The sequence below is a fragment of the Strongylocentrotus purpuratus genome, unplaced genomic scaffold (assembly GCF_000002235.5).
Source record: "Strongylocentrotus purpuratus isolate Spur 01 unplaced genomic scaffold, Spur_5.0 spur5_scaffold_16, whole genome shotgun sequence".
Taxonomy (NCBI): domain Eukaryota; kingdom Metazoa; phylum Echinodermata; class Echinoidea; order Camarodonta; family Strongylocentrotidae; genus Strongylocentrotus; species Strongylocentrotus purpuratus.
The window spans coordinates 26,843,482-26,866,690 of record NW_022145601.1 but is presented as its reverse complement, the minus strand read 5'-3'; the positions used below and the strand labels follow the sequence as shown (position 1 = coordinate 26,866,690).

Here is a 23,209-nt window from a genome sequence, read left to right as displayed (position 1 = left end):
AGAAGTAACTTCCAAGTTGTGTTTACACATTGTTTATTATTTTCTATTTGTATTAACATTTGAAGCTGATATTTTTATTCAGTGTAGAAGTATAGAACCGCAAACATACTTGGCAAATAAGGAAAATATTTTAAAGAATTTGGTAATTTTCTTGTGCAACTAGGTTAAAATGATGATGGATGGGATGAATGCAGAGCTGTTGAAGAATGGTGTTGGCCAGAATGCCAGCTCTGATGAGAAGCTACATGTCCTGTGGAAGCTCTACCTCCAGGCTGAAGCAGACATCAAGGCCGGGTCACAAAGCATGCAATCACTGCACAAGAAACAAGCAGAAGAAATGAAAGAAGTTAGTAAAATAATTATTTATCTTTGATATAATATGCTGCATCATCTGTACCTGAGAGGGGAAAAGAGAATTACCATAATCATTGTAACCCCCATGTATTTTCTCCTGGTCTACATGTTTGGTCTTTGTAGGTGTATCACTACACCCTAGTTCCCCTCTACTCTTTACCAAGGTGTGCAGTGGGTTCAATGTTTTGTATTTGAATTTAATGTTCTGTAATTTCTTCATTGCTCGGGGAGGGGAGCAAGAGGATCAATTCATTTTATCCTCTCACTCTGGCTTCCCTTCCTGTGTTTGATGTGTACAATTCTTATTCCATTATATAAGCTCACTTTAACTCACCAATACCAGTTTCTACTAGTTTGTATTTTAATCTTCTTCATGTTGAACAGTAACTTGCTAGAAAACCTGCTTTACAATCTCTAACTTCCAAAACATTAGGTTTGAAAGTTCAGTTTACCAGGATTTCTGTTAGTCACTATAAAATCACACAAGTTACCCAGAATGCCTTCATTTGCTGTGTCAAAATGATGAACATGTGAGATTAATGATGAGTTGATTCCTTTGTTTATACTCAGGTTGAATTATACGTTGAAAACATGCGTAAGCTATCAGAGGAAAGGGAGACTCTGACTCAAGAATTTGAAGCAGAAAATGAGGAACTAAAGGAGGAAAATCAGAGACTAAAGAACAACAAGGAGAAAAGCAACCAAGAAATCCAGCAATTGTTGAGACAGGTATAGTAATTCATGCCAAAATTATCTCCAATTATCTCAGGCATACTGGTAATTAGGCTTATATTTTTCTTCATGAAAAAGGTAGATATACAAAGTACATGTATATCACTCCTATCTAGCTGAGTGATGCCAAACATGATTACATGTATTTTGCTCATTGAAAGGGCACCACATTATGTGATGAGAACATGTTTTTCCAATAGTGTTGTCACATCCAATGGTATAGTGATGTTAATTCATAACTTGAACTACCAGTGAAAATCTCCAGAGAGAGAGAGAGAGAGAGGGGGGGGGGGGGGGGTTAAGTTTACCTCCCCAGAGGAGAAGGTTCAACAGGTCAACTTCCCCCACCGAGATGACACTTGATACTTATAAACCTATATGTGATGAGATCTTGGTACATGAACTACCCCCCCCCCCTTCTCTCTCTCTCTCTCTCTCTCTCCCTCCTCTCTCAACATCTCTACATTTCGTTCTCTCTCTTTCTCATCTAATTTTCGCTCTCTATATGACACCTGCTACAGCATCAATTGCTCTGCAGTTCATATCCAGCACAAAAAGAGTTCTTAACATCAACACTATACGCTATACGTAATGCTTACCGGTACCTACCCTGTAACCTTAATCCCAATTCTCTTTATAGCTTTCCAAATCTGAATGCACTCTATTTTGTTAACATTCAAATCAGTGGACTGTCTGGGAAGGTACTTCCAATGTAATTTCCCATGTACAACTTTTGATATGCTCATTCATTCTTTTAAATGCTGCATGGGGTCACAGACATTCTTTGAAACTAGTCTAGACCCCAATCCATGTCGTGATGAAGAGTTACATACCGGTACCCCGTTTATATCTCCTTCTCTGGGAGTCACACCAGATAACCGTCTGAGGGAGGAATACAAGGTGTGACATTCCTTTGCTACTGCAATAATAATAATGATAATAATACATATTTGATAAAAGGCATTATAAACAAATCAGTTTCTCTATGCACTGTACAGGAAAAATGTGGAACAATAAACATACTACAGTTGAACCTGCTTGAGCAACTACTTGTATAGAAAGATCACCTGTCTATAAAGACGTCCTATTTCATTTCCCTTTAATATGGTTTCTCATTGAAACCTGTACTGTAGAACACCTGCCTATAAAGACCACTTTTCATGTTTCCCTTCAGCTGTCTTTATATTCAGGTTCACTGTACAAATGAAGAGTAACTACAGTTTAAGATATTACCTGAACAATTAACATTAGGCTCTAACAAAACCAATTAGTGGGAGATGATATGCAGCTTGACACTGGACCTGACATGGTGAATCTTTACTCCACAGGAGGGCTTTGAAGACCTAGCCAAGAGTACAGCCAGTGAGGCTATAGCTTACTTTCTAGTGGAGAGGACCCGTCTTTCTGATAACATAGCCACAGAGAGAAGGAAATCACTCACCAATGGATCGGCAAAAAATCAGCTAGAACAGGTAAATAACTTTTTATCTAATCTTTCCTAGTTATGGATGATCCAATATCCAAACTCTTAGAGGCCAGTTAATTATTTTTTGATTCACCTGTTAACATCTTCTTTTTAAGAATATATCTGGCATTCATTCCTTGTTGCTGTCCCAGGCAAGCACCTGAAAAACTTGATGAAGAGCAATTTTGTTATGGAAGTGTTCATGATATTTAGTATTTTTTGAGTATGTATTTTAGAGTGCTGATTCTACCTGAATGATAATGATGCCAATAATGGTAACAATAAATCTTTCCCTAATCACTCCCACTGGTAATTGTTTTAGGTCCCACCTCAACAATTGGACTAGGGAGCCACCTTCAATGATTTTATCATCTTGTATTAGATTGTTCAGCAAGTTGGGTTTCTTTCATAATATATGTGAACCATTAATATTACTCCTTCATTGAGACATCTGGGACCCGTTTCACAAAGCCTTTTTTCAATGAAAAATGATAAAAATCAGTGACAAATCTGCTGATAACCAATCAGAAGCAAGGATTTCACTAGCTTAAATCAAAAACCGACAATTGTCACTGATGACATGTTTTGTGAAATGGGGCCCAGTGCAGAAGAAGGAAGATGGGTACTTGAAGGCACTTGGGGGAAAAAACAGAAATTAGAGATATTTTTGTACACAACAAACAAGGGAGTTATCCGTCCCTAGGTCACGATCCACTGACAAAATTGTGAATTTGAGATTTGCACAGCTGTAGTGATCTCATATTTCAAACATTCATAACTTTCTTGTTATTGGTTCAATTTATTACAAACATTTGCTATTCTGTTCCTGTGATTTCTCTGCTTTCATTCAAATGAACTTATTACAAGGGTAGGATAGGCCTACAAAGAGTTTACTGGAATAGTCCATTGAATTTTCCAATTAAAGACATCAATATACTTGAAGTTCTAGCATGGATATACTTGTAGTTGTTTATATTTTTTTTTTACTATTTTGAATCAAACCCTTTTGTTGGACATGATTAGTGTTGATCTTGGAGTTGCTCACTTTATAATTTAAAAGATTAAAATTATTATTAAAGGAATAGTTCTGCCATACTTAACCCCACCAAATTTTGAGCAATTATTCACATTATCATGTCAGTTTCAGAAAGATAGGATTGGTAAACTGGAGAAAGAGAAGGATCACCTGGAGCAGGAGCGTAGACAGCAGATGCAGCGAGTGAAGGAGCTGGAGGTAGAACTAAAGATGAGCAAGAACAGACTGGAGAAAGAAAAGGAAGTGCATCACAAAGAGGTGGAAAGGGTCCACAAAAAGGCTGGTGCGTTAACATTCTCTCTTGCTTTTTAAAAGCTATAATCAGTCAAATGCAGTAGTATGGGAAATGAACCTAAAGTCCAAGGGGGCACGTATGAGTTATGAAAATCTGGATGAAATATTTCTCACTAGTATTAAGATTGAAGATACTGGGAATAGACCTGTGTTGCCTAGCTGGATACATTCTGAAACACAGGCATTTGCTTTATTGTTCTTTAAATGCGTTTAAAGTTTTACAAATGAACTTATTTCTATCATTCCGCTTATTTTACAAATGTATTTCGTTGTAAATGTAAGAATTTTTGTAATGGAATTTTATGATTTGCATTCATAGAATAAATTTTAGATTAAATTGAAATTGGAAGCACAGTGGTAAGCTTCTCCTTATTGGCCACTGGTGATTAGATCTGGCTCCTTAGTGAACCATTTAATATTGTTACCATTTGTGAAGTCCAATGTATCTCATAATATGTACTCTATTTTGATCAATCATGTACCGGTAACGATTTTTAAGGCTGGCAGTGTAGGCATATTGGAGACACATTTGCTTTTATAATTTGTCTTATACTTCGAAAGGTTTTTCCACTAATATTTTGACAGTTATCACCTATCTTTCTTTCTTTGTATTTCTGTCTGTCTGTCTGTCTGTCCCACTGTAGATGAAAGATTGCAGAGTAGTTCAGGTGATGATGCTCAGCTAAGAGAGTCTAAACGTAAGTTGGAACAAGAGCTGACCACAATGAAATACCGCATGAAGACCAGTGAAGACGAGAAGGAAAAAATCAAGCAGAAGGTATGTATCATCATTTACTTTTGGGTGTGAAAACACAATATAATTGGAAAAATTATCATTAATATGTGTAGAAAGATATCTGTAAAATATTGTGCATTGTTTGGACAAGTAAAAGAATTGTGTTCCAGGTAATGCCATGTTATTTTGTATATATTTTTGTTTCTTCTCAGTACAATGCACATCACTATATCCCTTGTTATTTGTATATTCACTTGGGTGTGTGGGTGGTTATCGAGGACCACTCGCATAACAAGGATGTCTTCAGTTAAATAACCCTGTATTAAATTTGTTTAAAATTAGAAGCTCATTCAGATTGGGTACATTTATTTAGGTGCTCTATTTGCACACAAAAGTAGGTCTCAGTTTATATGCAGTAAATTTTCAGATTGTCCCTGGATGTTACATGTTTACAAAAATGAGTTCACTCAAATATGGAGTAACATACTGAAGTGTATTACGAGTCCTTGATTTACACCACAAATGTGTATGTTTGAGTGAGTGGTTTTGTTTTTCTTTGTGTTTGTTAAGAGCCAGTGAAAAATTGCACACTGTTTGCAGTATTCATGGTATGTTAATACTGTAATCCTTCATGACCCCCCCCCCCCCCCCCCCCATTTCCATAAGCACACTTTCAGCCGATTTACTGTTATACCTACTCTAGATGTTATTGTAAGTGTCTAAGAAATCCATTGGTCACCCAATAAAAAAGGTTTTATAGAGCTGAAGCACTTGTAAAGGGCATGCACACAAAAGACTGGATCTAATCTTCCATCGTTAATTCAAACCAGATCAGTTAGTTTGAAGTGCTTAGCTAGATAACGTGGCTCAATCTTAGCATTCTTTTTACATGGCTAACACTTCTTGCACCATGGAATTAGAAAGTCACTTCAGAGTTTTCACCATTTGGGAAATGCATTAAATGTCTTTTTAATCTATTTCTGCCTGAAAGTGATTGACTATACATCAGACCCTTAAAATTGGATCATATACAGTGTAGGTCTTCCTATCTCTTTTGTAAAAACTTTGTATTGTTAATAGTAATGTGGGGGGGGGGGGGTGGGGGAGCTATCCTTGGTCATCTGCTATTCTGTTGGTTCAAAGACCATTAAGGACAGGGCATTGTTGAGTCTTCCTGGTTATTGATCCAGAGGCTTTTTATCGTTTCAAAGCACTGCTTGTGTAGGTTACTATAAGTAATTGAAAAGAGGTTGCTTTTGATAGGACATTCAAACGATTGTGGTTGCGGTCCATACAATCAATATCTACTGTTTGCTTGGTGTATGGACATATTGCTGGAATTATTTCTACAATTGAAGTCATGTGGAATTCCACTTTGGATTTATTTTAAGATACTTTTGAACTTTTTTTAATATTGAGGACTGTTTTGGAACAGATTCAGCGGCTAGATTCAATGCTGTTTGTGTACATCTTGAATGGAAGTGCGTTCTAATGCCTCATGGTTTGGAACTTGTTGTTTATATTGACTATTCATGGAAGTATTTTAAGTAGGTATTAGAGGTTATCTGGAGTAACAAAAGTGCAATAAGTTGTCAACTCTGTCTAAGCTTGAGCTGGATATAGACTGGGTAAGAACTGATTAGCGGTTGCAAGGCTTTTAATTCATTGCCATGTGTGGCATATGTTGAGTGATTTTCAAATAAGTCAAAGACAGAAGACGAAAAATGGCTGTTCATCAAGACAGTAGGGTAAGTATATATCAATATCAATGTGACAAGGGTTTTATGTGTTCTAATTGACATGTTTTATTGAATTTGAAATGAAATTCACATTTTTTTCCCTTTTAATTATTGGTAAAATGGTAAACAGAGAGATCAGTATCAGTAAATAATTTAGAAAATAGGAGGCGAAAACATGGAAAGCATATGGCTTCTGTTGGGAATGCCCATTACAACAACAAAAAAGTCACTGTAGGAACACAATTATATATATATATATATATACATATACATGTATTTATAATGAAATGTAACACATCCAAGCTGTAAGTCATTCATATGGGTATTGTTTTTGTAATTTTTTTTATTTGATCAGTAAAGAAAATTTGAGCTTTGAAAACTGTGTTATAAAGAGGGGCAAAACAAAATCAAAATATTTATTTGTAGTCACAGTGTTTACATTATAGTAGACGGCATAGATATTTGGAATATCGGTACAATGTATTAATAATGATGTGTGTAACAACTCACAAGCTAGCTGTATTATACACAAAGCAGTTACACACGCATATACAGTCAGACCGCAGCGTGCGCGATAATGAGGCTATACGCTGATTTTTATTCAGCGTCTCTTTGGTTATCTCGTACATTCACGTGTGCTGAAATTCACGAGATTTTCTGTGAGATTTGTAAGGGTGTACATGCAGCTGCTTTTGTGGTCGATAACTTCTGTCAACATGGCAGCACGCAACGGTAATTACTCTCGAGATTCTCAGCTTCAGTTTGATATGAAACTTGCCATATTTCACAATTTTGAAACGATCCTTTTTCACCACTTTTATTGTCGTTATTTTTGTAACATTTCAACAGCTATTTTGTACCCGAAATTTCGCTTTTGGTTCCTGACTTTGGTACATAATTAATTTGTTTACTTTGAGATTCGTTGGAAAGATGAAAAGTCACTGATCAAAATAATGTCAAAACCTAATTGACGCAAAATCTTGTTCTCTTTATAATCATAGTAATTAAGACCCTAAAAACCCGGAAATTACCAATTTGTTCTTTCTATATGATGGCACGAAATTGTGTGATTTCATACTCGTGCACGCTCGCCGTTTGAGCAATGGCAATGCATAACTGATTAGTACACTCCAGGGAGCTCCGCCGCGCCACCGACTGGCCGAAAAAATTAAGAAAAATGATTAAAAAAGAAATAATGTAGAAAAATATTATTTGAAAGGCAGGTGACGTAATTGATCCAGGGTCCTCAGGTTGTTGTCATGACTGCTTGCGCGCACGTGCATTACAGGCGCACGCCACAAGGAATGCTTACTCAAATCTGGTATTTAGAATGTTAATAAACCAAAGCGGAACATATGTGACGTAGTTGACGTATTTGGCCAATCAGAATGCTCTATTATCACATCGGCAAAGTTGACTACTTTTTTTAATTATTCATGAACATTCGCGTGATTTTTCTTGGTTCCTGACTTTGGTACAGCGTAAAATATAATAATGTTGATATCATTGTAAAGAAAAATATTTATGCTTTATGCTGATTATAACATCTTCTTGACGCAAGAATGATTTCTATGTGAAAATCAGCCCTACTCTTTAGATAGATTTATCGTCGAAAAACCCCATTTTCAAGGCGAAATATCTGTTTCCAAAATATATTAAACATGATTGTCATATAAGTATATAGAGAGTGCAACTTCTTATCTTTGAAATAAGACCCATTTCATGAGAAATGAACAATTATAAAGGCAAAAACTGCCGATCGGGAAGACCGTCTGCACTACTCATTACGTATGCAAGACACGTAAATTCTTGCATACGTGCTGAATAAAATAGAGGGTTTTCGCACCGGCTGCGGTCTGACTGTATACTCATCCTGAAAAACAGAATTTCTTTAGAAGGATGAATTCATGAGGATAGCACAAATCATTGTCACAGCATGTGGGCATGCTATATTTGGTGCCTGTTCAATACAGAGCTATGAAGTACAAAATCCAAAGTCCCCATAAGTTTGATTGATTATTTAAAGAGAAGGTTGAGTTTTTGGAAGTGGTGAAAAATAAATTGTGAGCATTATCATTGTTATTATGCAAGTGTGGAAGAGCATCAGAGAAAAAATGTTCCCTGAAAAGCATGGCTCTTCAAATGCCTTAATATCCTAAATATGGCACGAAACAACATAAAAAATCGGGACAGATATTTATGCCATATGTTTGTGTAGTCCCATATACATCTTTCTGTGTACAGTGCTTATAACTTTACATAGACTGGGCCAAATTTCTTATCATTTTGATGATTCCAGAAACTTGCAGTACACACCAATACTTATATGCTAGATGATCAACCTTTTCTGATCGATTCCACCCCGTTTCTTTCACTATGCAATCGCATATTACCAGAACTCAACTTTATCCCTAACTGTCATATACTCTAATTCATCTCAGTAAGGAGGAGGAGGAGGGGGTAAGATAGGATATTCTGAGGTGTACTAAAAATTCAAGTCATAAAGAACAAACAGAATGAGTTCACATAATCGGTGTAAGGTTTCAAGCAGCACTTTACAGAAATAATTGCTTTTTATATAGCGCTCATATCTGTCATGCAGTGATGCTCATGGTGCCTTGACATAATTAAATCGAGCTGCCAAAGTAAATAGCGCTCAAGCATATCAGGTACCCATTTACACCTGGGTGGAGAGTTGCAAATATAGATTAATGTCTTGCCAAAGGACATTAGTGCCAGCCTGGGATGGGAACCCCCTACCTTCTGATCTACAGGCTGGTGACTTATCCACTAGACCAGAACATATCTACTTTAATGTGATTGTTTACATGGATTGATATTCAGGAGTATACATGGTTCATTGACATTGTTCATTATTGGACATAGAGAATTTAAGGATATTCAATTTTGTATTACGGTATCATTTCATGTAATTTGATTTGTGTACCTTCACAGAATATTGTTTTGCCCATAGAAGGCTCACTTAGTGAACATAGTACTTGCATAAAAGGTCATAAACTAATCCATGATATGAGATACTAATGTGACAATTATGATGAAAATATTAATTTTAGTTAATCTAGCTTGGAGGATTTATCTATCTTTACTATAATAATCTTTTCTTTAATACTAATATCACCAGAAAAAGGCAACTCTGTACTTATCTAAAATCTTGTAAGAATTTACTTTTGTCAGCCAGCTACATGTACATGTATACTGTAAGTACTTAGAGTAAATTCTAGTCTTTATTGACAGGTAAAATGTGGTATTTGATAGACATAGGTATTTTATTATAAAACTCAAATCAAATTGATTTCTTGCAATTTTTGATTATCCTCAAAGACCTCAATTCACAAGTAATTACAAAATAAGAATCCAAGAAGGTTACAAGAATAGTTGAAAATTCATCTTGTTCATGTACCAGTATGTACTTTCATATACATGTGTAATGTTACATAGGACCGTATTTTAGGTATTCATCTTTGTGTGTAAAATATGAGCCTCTAAAACGATATTACCGGTAGATACCTGTGCATGCAGTGACAGTAGGCCCAATATGGTTATCTCCCCTAGAAAATCTTGCACAAGCCATCACTAGTCAAACTGACTCATTGAATGGAAATGCATACTGCCCTCTATAGTTCTTGAATACCACCTGGGCGCCACCTGGTATTAAAGCATTCATAATCAGTCTTAGATCGAGGCATGTTTCTATAAATATCCACAATGTACTGTAGCTGAGATAGCTAATTAACATAAATTTGGATACCTTGTGCATCAGGTAGGGTTAGGGTTAGGGCTGTGGCTATATCAAGAAACCTACCAGTACTACTGATTCAATAATGCCTATATACCTGTATGCTCCATATCCATGCACCTCTCATATTGCTTTCATACATGAGTGGTTCCAAGGCCACCTAGCAGTGCGTATATTCATTATCATGTCAAGCAATTACACTGCTGTTGCCATGGCAGCGGTACACCACTCACAGATATTTGAATAGCATGCATTTGAGTGCTTTTGTACCTTGTGTACTGCATGGCTGTACGACAATCCCTGTCAAGAAAGAGTGCCATTTTCAGTGTGATCACAGTGCAATAAAATCTGCAAGTATATAGCCTACTTGAAGGTGATGCACTGTTTAAAAATGCAAACTATAGTTTTTATTTGAATAAGCTGAACTTTATGTTGCTATTCTAAATGAATTTATTTCTCCAAACTTTTGACTGCCAATGAATCTGAATTCTAAGCTTTATCTGGTCTGTCCTAAATATCCCTCTCACTTTAATTGCGTGTTTTTTTTGTTGTTTTTTTGTGCAATGTTATTCACTTTGTATATATTGCTGTATTTTATCTAAGCACTTAGATTTGAAATCTGTTTATAAAAGAGTACACCTTAATAACTCAAATTTGATGTACGATTCTTTGTTTAAAAAAAAATTGTGATTGTATGATTGCATGTGAATATTAACTTTGTCCTCAAATTGGCAACATGATGATTGTAATGTGTGTTAATTCCCCCTTGTTTGCTGTTTCCATGGACAGAAGCAAGTGGCTTTAATTCAAAAATTTTCATCTGCTTAAAGAGAAGGTTGAGTTCTTGGAAGAGGTGAAAAATAATTTGTGAGCATTACTCATTCTTATTATGCAAGTGTGGAAGAACATCAGTTAAGACATGTTCCCTGAAAAGCATGGCTCTTCAAATGCCTTCATATTCTAAATATGCATGTAACATCGTAAAAATCGGGGGCCGGCTTTTTACGCCACGTGTTCGTGTAGTCCCATATACATCTTTCTGTGCAAGTGTTTGTAACTTTACCAAGACTTGGCCAAATTTCTTATCATTTTGATGATTCCAGAACCTTGCAATACATACGAATTCTTATATGCTAGATGATCAACCTTTTCTGGTGGATTCCACACCGTTTCTTTCACAATGCAATCGCATGACCAGAACTCAACTTCATCTTTAACTGCTTTGTATTGACATAAAAATCCAATACCTGCTGCAACCAATTCAGACCAATTTATTGACTAGTATACCCACAAATTGTTTACTTTTATCCAGAGTGTATTTAAAGTACTGTTATATGTTTTTAATAGAAGTAATGTTTGCAGCTCATATTTTGAATATAGTGTCACAGCATGGATCGCCTAATATACAGAGTAAGAATGAAGAGCTCTACAAATTTCATATGTTACATTTGTAAGAAATGTATAGTTACTTCTTTTATATAAATAAACTTGTGAATCATCATCTGAACAACCACAAACCACTTTGATTGGCCCATTTAGGAATCTCCTTACAGGGATTGCTGGTGTGACCAGCCATCAACAATTGTCTGTTGATACCTGAAGTAGCATGTTCGCAGTTGCAAAACATTTTTTGTTAGTTTCAAGGTATTACAAAGTTTTGGTATGGGGTCATGAATTTAGTTCAAATTAACATATTGGAAGCCTATGCTTTCCTACAATATTCATTGATCGTTGTCGCGGTTGAAATCAAGTCTAAACTTATGAAATTATAAATAATAAACTCTTTATGTTGTATAGCTCCCTCTCAAGGTCAAAATATTAATTTAGCTATGAAACAATGTTTCTTGACTAAAATCGACCGATTAGCTATTCCCGTTTGGAAATTATATATCACAAATACATATTCTGAGATTTTCATGGTCGCAGCTACATTACCATCGTACGGCCATAGACGCTATTTGAAAGTTATCAAAAATTTACCGGGAGCACCGGTTAATGTTTATATTCAATTTTTCTTGAAAACAGAAGTGTTTTAGTGGCTAATTTTTTTAGTGCTTATTATACATCCACAGGGGCATCCAAATATATCAAAATTGTAAAGATTCACTATCCACCCAATTTTCAAAATTTCCCAAAACTTTGTATTACCTTTAAGTATCTTGAATTGATTGGCACCCTTTAACTGATGATTCACATGCAGGTGAAGTTCTGTTCACTCTACCCAAAAATGACAAATCAAAGAATGCCCATTATAAACAGCATTATATTTGACAATTAATGCCAAAAGGAGAAAAATTTGTTCTAATTAATTGAATGATAGCCAGATAGAAACTCTGTGGCTGTGGATAAGAATGGAAGGAATATTAGTTGGAGGCCGGACAGGGTCACCAATGAAGAAGTGCTGGATAGTGTGAATGCAAAGGAGCTTGGGAAAAACAATTTGGAAATGGAAGAAAAACTGGATAGGACACATCTTATGAGGGATAACTTGCTCAGGGACAAATTAGAAGGGAAGATAGATGGAAAACAGAAAAGGAAAACCAAGATTTGGGATAGTGTCAGACTTTATACTAGAGGAACATTATGAAGGAGAAGGCTAAAGATAGAGAGGGATGAAGAAGGAACTAAAGAAGGCTCTGCTGTGTGGACCTGCCTTTGGCAGAACACCTGAGAGAGAGAGAGAGAGAGAGAGAGAGAGAAAGAGCAAGATATTTCTTTTCAAAATGCTCTACCCCCTGCAGAGCACATTAGAAATATTTTATTGTTCATTTATGGCTTGATCATATTAGATCAACGGTGGGAATGTTTTGTGTCTGCAATTCTGTACTCCCATGTCTATCAATCTTTTTGCTTGAAATATTGAGAATAACACTTTTAGAGCAATTTCTCCTCTGTTGTCAGAAGAATGGAAGCACAGGTATGTACCAAGTATAAATTGCAAAGAAACCTGATGCAAAGTTTGGGGCCATAACAAAACTTACGTCGTTACTCCTAAGCGTCAGATAGTAAAGGCAAGGTCCTTAAGTCGATGATTGCCCCGTTTTGATCGTAAAGAAAGACCACTTGATTCAAATTGTATGCACAACTCTTCAATGGTTTTTGCATTGAAGGAGCAGTAGTCGAAGGCCTTTCTAGTGTAGGGAAAAACAATGTATTTAATACTCTGACGATTTATAATAGTTCTAATAGAGAAATGCATTTTAGTCATTATTTTACAATGTTAGACAGATAAAGGAGAGAGAGAGAAAAAAAAAAAGGTGGGTATAAGGAGGGTAAGAAGTCATACTTATATTATAGCCTCATGGTTTGTAGGTTTTAAAGAGTTTTTGACATGTTGAGAAGCTTCTTGAGATCCTTTTTAAATATTACTTTTGTAATTTGTTTTATAATAAGTGTTAAATAAAAGTCAACCTATTTACTTGTGAACAACTAAAAGTGTATTAAAGTAAGCCAAATATATAAAAATCATGTGAAAATGTGTTTGGGGTGTTTATGACTAATCTATATTGGCCTATCTCCTTACACTGTATAAACATGGATCTAGATGCCATTATTTAACCAAAGTGTTGAATAATAATAGGCTCTTTTGCTCCTGGTTTTCCTTATTTCATCCTTGAGGTGTATAGATTGTTGTGCCACAATTTTATTTAAAGAGGGTCACCAGATTTTTATTCCTAGTAGCAACTAATGCAGTGTCAGCAGTTTGCTTTGTGAGTTGTGCACATCTTTTCTGTGCACAAGAGCTATATAATGTTAATACCTCTCACAAGAATGGCACGTTTGATATGATTTTTTTTAGACGTAAATAAGACTTGAATTATCATGTCAGAGATTAACCCTACACAAATGGTTTGCGATTGCTCTGTGCATCTGAAATTGTTATTCTGTGGTTCAAACAATGATCTGTTTGGATTCCAACAAAGATCAGCACCGGTGACTTTGATAATAATACCTATTTTTTAAATAAATTGGAAACAACATATATGTATACCAACAAGAAATTTGTTACCGACCCCAAGAGAAAATAGAAAAATATGACAATTAATGCCCATCGTAAAATTGCAGTGTTCGACTCTGCTTGCTTGTCAAATCTGGTCACTGTGTAAATGCAGTATTCCAAATGCTTGATTAGAGAGATCGAGGCAGCTAGATTTCAAATACTTTCTTATTCTGAGGATAGAATACCGTACAAGGGCCCTAAGATGAATTGGAAGCTTTATTGTCAGGACAACCAGATGTGTAATCTAGCTTGTTTGAACCAGCCCTTTCATGTCTAAACAGTTAGACTCAGGGGATAAAGATTGCAGCTTCTCAGTTTCTCAGTCTGTAATTCAATGAAATCTTACAAGGGTCTAGCCATATTAGATAGGCCTGACTGCCCTGGATTTGTTTGCTATTGTGTTTTTAATAGCACAAAACTCTCCTTGTGTTTGTTGGACTTTTTCGTCTTCTTGGACTTGAATAGAGTTTAGACCCACTTGTTGGGTTACCAGTAAATCTACAGTATGTCTCATTGGGTCTAAAGTCTATCTACAAGAATGTTAGGGCAGTTCTTTAGTACTGTTTGGTATAAGACTGTATTTGGTTTGCAATGCTGGTGCGTAGTCAGAACAGTATAACTACACATATGTCATCAAATTGGATTTGTAATTGGAGTACTCCAGAGAAATGCAACAGCTAGTTTGGTATTTTGGAGAGAGGAATTAGTTTATATCTTTTACATTCACAAGTGAGTATATGCATGTGTGTATCCAATAGTTAGACCACAGTATATTTGTGTTAATTAGAATAATTATTTTTGTAAGCATATGCATATTTGAAGTGTCCACAAAATTAATATTTGATTTTATTGTAATGTGCTTTGAATCAAGTACATGTAACCAGAAGTTTTGTACCAGTTCCAGCCAATAACATTTGTTTATTAATAATTTAAATCACTCAGAATGACATGTGTTTTTCTCAACTAAACTTAAAGCTTATCTGCCGTAGTTTACAGGAGGGATTAGACTGCCCTGCAAGGTCACTGGACAGGTGGTTATCTCATCAACTCAGCTCTCAGTTAACATAAGAAAAAGAGGATCATGGGGGACCAATGGTCACCGATTAGGCATTGTTTGTTACATAGAGGGCGCAAGTAGCTACCAGTAGTGCAGTGGGCCTTTAATGACAATTTAAATTGCTCAGGAATCTGATAAGTGTATATAATCAATGCATGGGCAAATCAAAAGAAGATTAAGGAGAATTCTTTGAAGTTTGTGCTTGAAATCAGACAATGAAACCTCCACTGGCATTGTTATGTGTTATGGCTGGCTTGGCTGCGGTCCCACCACAGGTCTTGATGCAGTATGAGCGTCCGTTGACATTGTTATTCGCTACACTTCATTTGAGTCAGAAATCAATATCACAGTTGACTTCTACCATTATAGTGATGGACTTCCTATTCATGCTCTTTTAGATACATGTACGGTACATGCATATAGATTCATTTTGATGGAGCTCACAGGCTGCATGGTACAACATAGTGGTGGCATAAATGGTTAGAATAGCTCATTATGTGATTTGGACATTTAATCTCCTCGTACATGTAACTCAGTTTTCCAGAAGTGGTATGTACAAATTTGACACCTTCATTAAGATGTTGATGGAGCAATTTAGTGTATCATGGGAGATACTGTCTATATTTGATTTAAATGACAAATTATGTTATGCAAGCATCTACTATCATGTTCACTATATACATTTAGGACTGACATGTGTGTCAGAATTGTTTGATCTGATGACAAATTGATCGATCAATTGAATTTTATCATTGACTTTAGAATGCTGATTCAGAAACCACTAGTTTGTATTCAATTTACTTTCCATACAGACTGCATCATATGAAACCATGGATTTTTTTCTTCTATACACACAATGTAATTGTGAGGCATATATTCTTTTTGTGTGGTAGTCGAAAGAGATATTCTTTCCTCCTAAATTGATTATCTTCATGTTGTAAATCATATACCGGTAGTACAATTCGTATTGGACCATTAAGGTCACTATATTCAGAGAAAAAATATACTGCTGCTTTAAAATGAATATTCTCAAAGGTGATTCTTTCTTTGTCATGACTGCATAGAGATAACATTTTTGTAGGCTTGTTTTTCTCTCTAATTAAATGCAGCAAAAAATACTGACAGGAGCTGCATTTATATAGCAAGCAAAAGTCATTGATTTTTCTCACATTCCAATGTTTTGACCAAAAAAATGAAACAGAAAAATCCACCTCTGGAGTGTGCTTTTTGTTAAATGCCAGCAGAGACTTTAACAATTTTTTTGCAGTATATATATATATATATATATGTCCGCGATCTCAAAACATTAATGGTAAATGATTCCTGCTTTTGGTCATGTGACTTGATCTCCTTGCTTCCGTGTGATTGCAACAATTAGGTCACACATATAAGCATTATTTTACATGTACTTCCCAAACAGATTGGATCGAGCAAACACTGATGTTTTTAATGGGTTTTTCCTGTATCGTAAATGGCAGTCCAAAATTCAATGATTTTTCTAAATGGCGTTGGGCTGTGTAAATGGGCCTAGAATGTATGTAAAAGTCCCAAATGCAAATGGCAATCTATACCTGTTTGACAAGACACAATAGAAGATTATGCAGTTGACACGTGTGTGATTAACACATGGATGGTAAATTCAGCATGGCAGTCTTGTAGCCCAGATATATACTCCCAAGCTCTTTTATATTCTACAGGAAAAATAAATATTTGGAGTTGAGCTAACACAATTTAATTTTATGATTTATGGAACATGTCTTACAAACCATATGCCGCGTACAGGCCAAAGATAAAAAAGAAATGTAGAAAATCTCAAAATCTCTGGTATAAATTGACCGCCTGCCATGTACAGGTATGGGATATTAAGAGAATCCTGTGCTACAGGATTGTAACTATATATATAACTGAACAAAAGCTTGGCCAAACGTTATCCACCAAAATACTATCTCCCCAATCTCTCTCTCTCTCTCTCTCTCTCTTCCATCTCTCTGTCTCTCCCTTTTCTCTTTCTCTCTCCTTGCTCTCTCTCTCTCTCTCTCTTTCGCTCTCTCTCCCTCCCTCTCCCCCTCTCTCTCTCTCTCCCTCTCCCCCCCCCCCCCCTCTCTCTCTCTCTCTTCCTCTCTTGCTTCCTCCCCCTTTCCCTATCTCTTTTCTACTACCTCTCTTTTCCAATGTATTTCATCTTCCCATCTTTCCATGTGTTTGCCCATCCAGGTGAAGGAGCTCACAGAGAGCTTGGATACTGAGAGGAAACGGCGATCATCCTATGAAGGCACAATCATCAAGTTAAAACACCTGTTGGATACAAATCGCAAAACCATCTCCACGATCGAGGTAATGAAGCATATTTTATGACACATTTTAATTAAGCGCCGTATTTTTGAACAGGAATGATAGCTATAGTGCTGGACAACATGTAGTGTACAGATGTGTTCTTGAAAATCAATCAATAAGGCTTCATAACGATCTTGATAATTGAAATCACTGTGGCTTAAAGGGGACCAGACTCTTGAGAAATATAATTACACAACCCAAAACTTAAACTGCCATTCTTTAATTGGACTATGAAGAATAGAATGAAAATCATGCATGTGAGTGTATATGGATGCATTGACTATAGTCTATGCACAAGTCATGTTTACATTCATAGAGAATGTATTTCAACTTAAATATATCTTTATGAAATTAAACTGAGAAGCTCTTAATTTTAATATATAGAGAATGGCAGGAGGGCACCCTAAATTACAGAGCAAAATAGTTATAGGTGAATAGTACCCTTTGATATTAAACCATCACAGTTTGAGAAATGACAGTCACAGCTTGAGTTACAGGAGAACTATACACGATATCATGCAAAATGAAATGCTTGATTTTATGTACCAGAAAGAAAAAAACTCTTATGAAAAACAATTGGTAGCCTAAAGATGTATATACAAGTCATGTGCATCTATTTTCATAACAAATTCATAAGATTTTGACTGTATAGTGTGTGTGTTAAGAAAGACACAATGTGCTTGTTATACACATATTAATTTTCCCATTTATGCTCTTCTAAAAGGAAAAGAAATAATTGGTTCATGTACATGTATCTTTCATCAAGAAATATAGTCATTGAGTAATATAGATTTGTAAGTTTTTCATCAAATTCACATGTGTGCCCTCACCATGAACAAGTGCCTCCCTTTTTGTATTGTCCCTAACACTGTCATGCATGTAACTCAATGGTATAGAACTGTTTTGTTTATGACTAATTTAGTGATTTCTAACAATTTGATAATAATCTTGACCAACTTTGATACCACAACAGGCTGCCAAAACAAGCAATGTAACCTGTATGTATTATATAAAGCAGGGAACTTCTCACAAAACATTCCCGTAACAAACCGACAGAGCTACATTTACATAATATGCAGCATAAATGGGTTGAAAAATGATCTAAAATGACGCTATAAATAGCTTCAGTAGTATGAACTGGAAGGAAATGGTAAAGAAATATCTTATCTTGAATATTTGAAGTTTCATTCTGCTTAAAAATTGACCATCTAAACTTGATAAATACATACAAGTCTGATAGCTAGTTTTTAAGTCAGCAACTGCCAATTTTCAAAGCTTTAGATTTCAAGTTTTCAGAGAGCTGTTACTCCTCTGACAAACACTAAGATAGTATATAGTGGATATTATTGTAATCTATGGCTTTTAAGCGTGCCGTTGATCTACATGTATGATACATCTATTTCATTTTTTGTCTTCCGACAGGGTCTTTAACAGAAAAGTTGGATGGTTAAATTATAACTAGTACTAGAATACCCCCCTACCCTCGTGGTAAGCCGAGAAGAATTTTGAATGTAGCTGACAACGGCAAAACTTGCATGATTTTCCTTTTACTTTGCTGTACAGGAGGAGAAGGAAGCATTGAATGTTGAGAAGAAATCTTTGGAACAGAAGTTTGAACTACTGAGGAAGGATGTGCAGGAATTCAAAGCCCATGAAAAACAAACAGTGACAAAACCAGTAAGTCAATTACATGTTTATTATTGTTGGGAGAAGCTTGAAATGTTTACTTTGGCTAAGTTTTTTTAAAAGATCAACAGTCTTATTGACAGTTATTTTCAAGTCATAGGTCATACAGATCAATTGACATGTAATTATCTAGGCTTTTTGTTCTCATTGTGATATTTTAAGAATAATTCAAGCCATGATTTTAACTGAGTTTCGATTGAGACATATTGGAGACGCAGTCGCATTTGTCTTGTTTATAATACATTTTAGAAATTCAATCTCTCTCTTGCTCCAGAAGAAGATGGAAAGGCTCCATGTTATCCATGCTATTTTCCACATACTTTTGTAGGAGCCAACGTCTACTGGAGATCTAAGCTCCTTTAATCTGCAGGAAGAGATTAAGAGACTTCAGAAGCAGAACAAGACGTGTGTGAGTCGCCTTGAAGAGACCATGATATCCCTCGAGAGTGAGAAGATGAAGTGCAGGGAACTAGAGAGGAAGCTCTCAACCACCGAGGAGAAATGGGAGCTGGTTGTCAAGAGGTATCGTGACAATGAGAAACAGCTCAATAACAAGGTAGGAACAGATGCTTAATTCTTTATAGACAGTGTGTTGTCGGCTCATCTTAAAACTGACGCCAAATATCATTAAATCTATTTTAGAATAACCAATGCCAAAGTGATGGAGGGGCTTTCTGAATATGCAGACAAAAAAAGGTTCCTCCTATTTTATTATGGAATGTATCATAATTCAATTCAAGTGAACTCAGTAAAAATCAATTAATCTCAATGTATTTATTGTCTATATGAACAGAAATTTGTTTTGTTATAACATTCATAAAATATACAGGAGAAGACAATCAAACTCCTTCAAAGTCACAAACCAAAAAAAGAGGGGAAAGATACAAACAACGTTTTTAGGTATGTGGTAAATTGTCCATTTAGCGGATTAAATTGCAATTAACTTCTTGGTAGTGTAGATAATGGGAAGGTAGGATAAGATGAGACACATGGCAACTTACTTTAATATCTTGCAATATCTGGGCAACTCGATATGCAGGAGGTTTTCTTTTCCTTGCACAACACATGATACAAAATTGAATTTCTTCCAAGTGTCTCTTTCGGTCTTTTTTTTGTTAAAGAAATTTTTAGATATTGGATTTAAAGGAAGAGATAAGATTTTCAAGGTAAGACATCACTGTCTTCATTACTTGCTATGGACAAATGTGGTATCCGGGACTCAGTCTTGTGAGATAGTGGTTTGATTTTACACTGCACAATAAGTGGCGAGTGAAGCACAGGGTGATGGGGTATGATAAGACAAAGTAACTGTTTTGATCAAGGACGTCCAAACTAATTTTTACATCATGTTCGAGTGTGGAGTTTGATTTGCCTCAAGTAGGAGGGTTGAAATTGGGAACATGAATCTATTAAGAGGGTGCGAGACTGAGAATGATTTTCTGCATGAATGCTCGTGCCCACCCTAGCTGCGCAGGGCCAGCTGGCTATACATTGTGCACTTTGTACCTGGAGTTCCAGGTATAGTGCATATTAAATACATGATCAGTTAGCCCTACATGTAGCTGTGCAGCTGAGGTGTACACAAACATTACTGCGGAACATCCTTAAGCATCAATATAGGGCTGTATTAGCGTTGTTAATATTGCGCTATCTTTAGAACCACTAAGGACTACATTTTCCCAGTGTTGTAGGGTTGTGGTTCTGATTAGGTTTTCATTGGTTTTCATCTTTTTTGCAGTTTGTAGTTGTAAGACTGTTTTTCTTATTACATGTATTTATGTAATTTAAATTTTCATTTACTGTAAGCGCTTTGGGCCTTTTGGGAAAAGCGTGGTATAAGTAATGATAATACAGATACAATGGGATAAATATGAAATATGAGAAAGAAAACCAACGGATTCATGACTAATGGGAATTTATACAGGCCTGATAATTACCCGATTTAAATCAGTTTCCTGATTTATTTTATTTTCCTCCAGATTTTACTGCTATTTTCCCAATTTTTCCCTTATTTTCCTTAATTTTCCCAATTTTCTTACTCAAAATGGGGGAATGTTGTTAGATGCTATTTTTTTCCTGAATCCTTTTTTTTTTACTCAAGGGGGGGGGGGGGGAGGGGGTGGTTGAGGAAAAAAAAAACTATTTTTTTTATAGTGCTCACTATCTATCACCCCTGGAATTAGGACCAATAAGTAAAGATCAATTGGATATAGGCCTACCTGACTGTATGATCAGTTGGACCCAGGACTTGATCATCATTTTGTATTCCTGCAGTTGGACATCCTGAGCCATGAACTGGACGGCTCCAAAACACTGCTCTCCAATAGCCAACTGGATATTTTCAAGCTACAAGCAGAAAACAAGAGGGTAGGTTTTGAACAAATATATATGGATTAATTAAAATCAACATTTTTTGGAATATGATATTTATGATAGTATATATTTACCGTATTTGCCGGCGTAAAGGCCGCACCGCCGCATAGGCCGCACCCCCAACTTTGACATTTCGTAGAGAGAAAAAAAAAAAAACGGACCAAAGAAAATAATCATAATTTTCTCGTAGAACTCTATTTTTCGTACAAACTAATACCAAAATTATCAATCATTTTATAAATTTACAGGAAGCTTACCTAAAAAATGATCGTAATTTAGCAAATCTTCATCGATTTTTAGGCAGATTATAGCACATTCATTGGACACTAGAGGGCGCTTTGCATGCATACAGAAACATGAATGGCCTGCCATAACCAAGCTGTGGCCATAATGTTATCCGGTCTTACCCCTATCGTACCGCCAAATGGAGAAAATAAACAAGCTTTTGTATTGTTATTAGAGATCTACCGAGGTTAGTTTGTCGCTTTAATTAATTAGATAGTCTCAATTATAATTCAGAATTATCTTACTGAAAAGTTAAGAACACCGACAATTGCGCGAATCTCCGAAGCTGCGTTGGATTTGTTGCAACTCCCAGCCCGGTAGCTCCCCACCACAGAGTGTGTGAGCGAAGTATGATTTTGGTTACCGGGCCATGCGCTGTCTAAGCCAAGGACATTTTTACAAGTACGATTTTTAGTACGAGTTTCTGGTCAGTTTTCTTCTTATTTCTTTGGTTGCACAACGATTAAAAAGATAACTTCTTCAAATTTGCTGCTGACGTGGTTCAGACTAGATCTTGTCCGATGTGTTTTCAAGTCAATTTTTTTAATATATATTTTTTTGTATGAAGTTGCCTGCAAATAATGGACGTGCTGTTTTGACTTGCGATTTTTACTGTTTCGGCGTATACGCCGCACCCCGACTTTTTGATATTTTCTCTTCCAAAAATACTGCGGCCTTTACGCCGGCAAATACAGTAGTTTAATAGAATTCATTGAGCAGGGTGTGAATCTGTAAACAAGTGTTGACTACTTATTAGTACTTTCATATTCTCATTATACATATTTTATTGTATTTCATGTGAGTGAGCAAGATCATCCTTTTTTTTCCGATCATGCTTATGTCACAAATCTAATGTTTGACACTTAAAGTGAGGAACTATTGTATTCTAAGTATCCCATATATTTTAGATATATTGGATATTCAAATACTATTGTTTAGTTTTATTAACACAGACAATGCCAGTTTTTGTACTTATATATTTTGTTTGCTTGGAAGATTCTGAAGGAAGTTCCCTTGAATTACATTTTGTTTCTCACATATAATTTCTGGATAAATATACACATGTAATATTGGATGTAATTTTCCCTTTTTACTTCATTAATTGTCCATAATCCACCGTGTATGCAACCTAATGATAGCGGTAGTGTTTGAAGTAGTAATTAGTAAAGAAAAATAGTTGTTCACTACGATTCCTAAATGTAGGTCATATTGATTTAAATTCTTGTTCGTTTTTGTTTAAATTTCCTGGAAAACCATCCTGATATGTATATGTATGTCTTCAATATTTTTAATATTATGCAGGGCCCCCATGTATAACAGTATTCTAACTACTGATGGGGCTACCCTTTTGAAATGATACC

General features: G+C 35.7%; 1 protein-coding gene across 7 annotated transcripts in view; it reads left to right on the top strand.

Annotated features, from left to right (window-relative positions):
• LOC100888090 (myosin-9) overlaps positions 1-23,209 on the top strand; it is a 52,163-nt gene that overhangs the window by 2,268 nt on the left and 26,686 nt on the right. For 6 of the 7 annotated variants that reach the window (XM_030987178.1, XM_030987181.1, XM_030987179.1 and 3 more), the window contains exons 2-10: positions 164-346; positions 925-1,083; positions 2,415-2,558; positions 3,693-3,870; positions 4,526-4,659; positions 17,385-17,504; positions 19,068-19,181; positions 19,519-19,746; positions 21,465-21,557. In XM_030987178.1, coding sequence (XP_030843038.1) covers positions 164-346; positions 925-1,083; positions 2,415-2,558; positions 3,693-3,870; positions 4,526-4,659; positions 17,385-17,504; positions 19,068-19,181; positions 19,519-19,746; positions 21,465-21,557 — 1,353 coding nt within the window. Of the gene's footprint in view, positions 1-163; positions 347-924; positions 1,084-2,414; positions 2,559-3,692; positions 3,871-4,525; positions 4,660-5,844; positions 6,366-17,384; positions 17,505-19,067; positions 19,182-19,518; positions 19,747-21,464; positions 21,558-23,209 lie in introns of those variants that run through there. The other variant, XM_030987182.1, reaches the window with a different exon arrangement.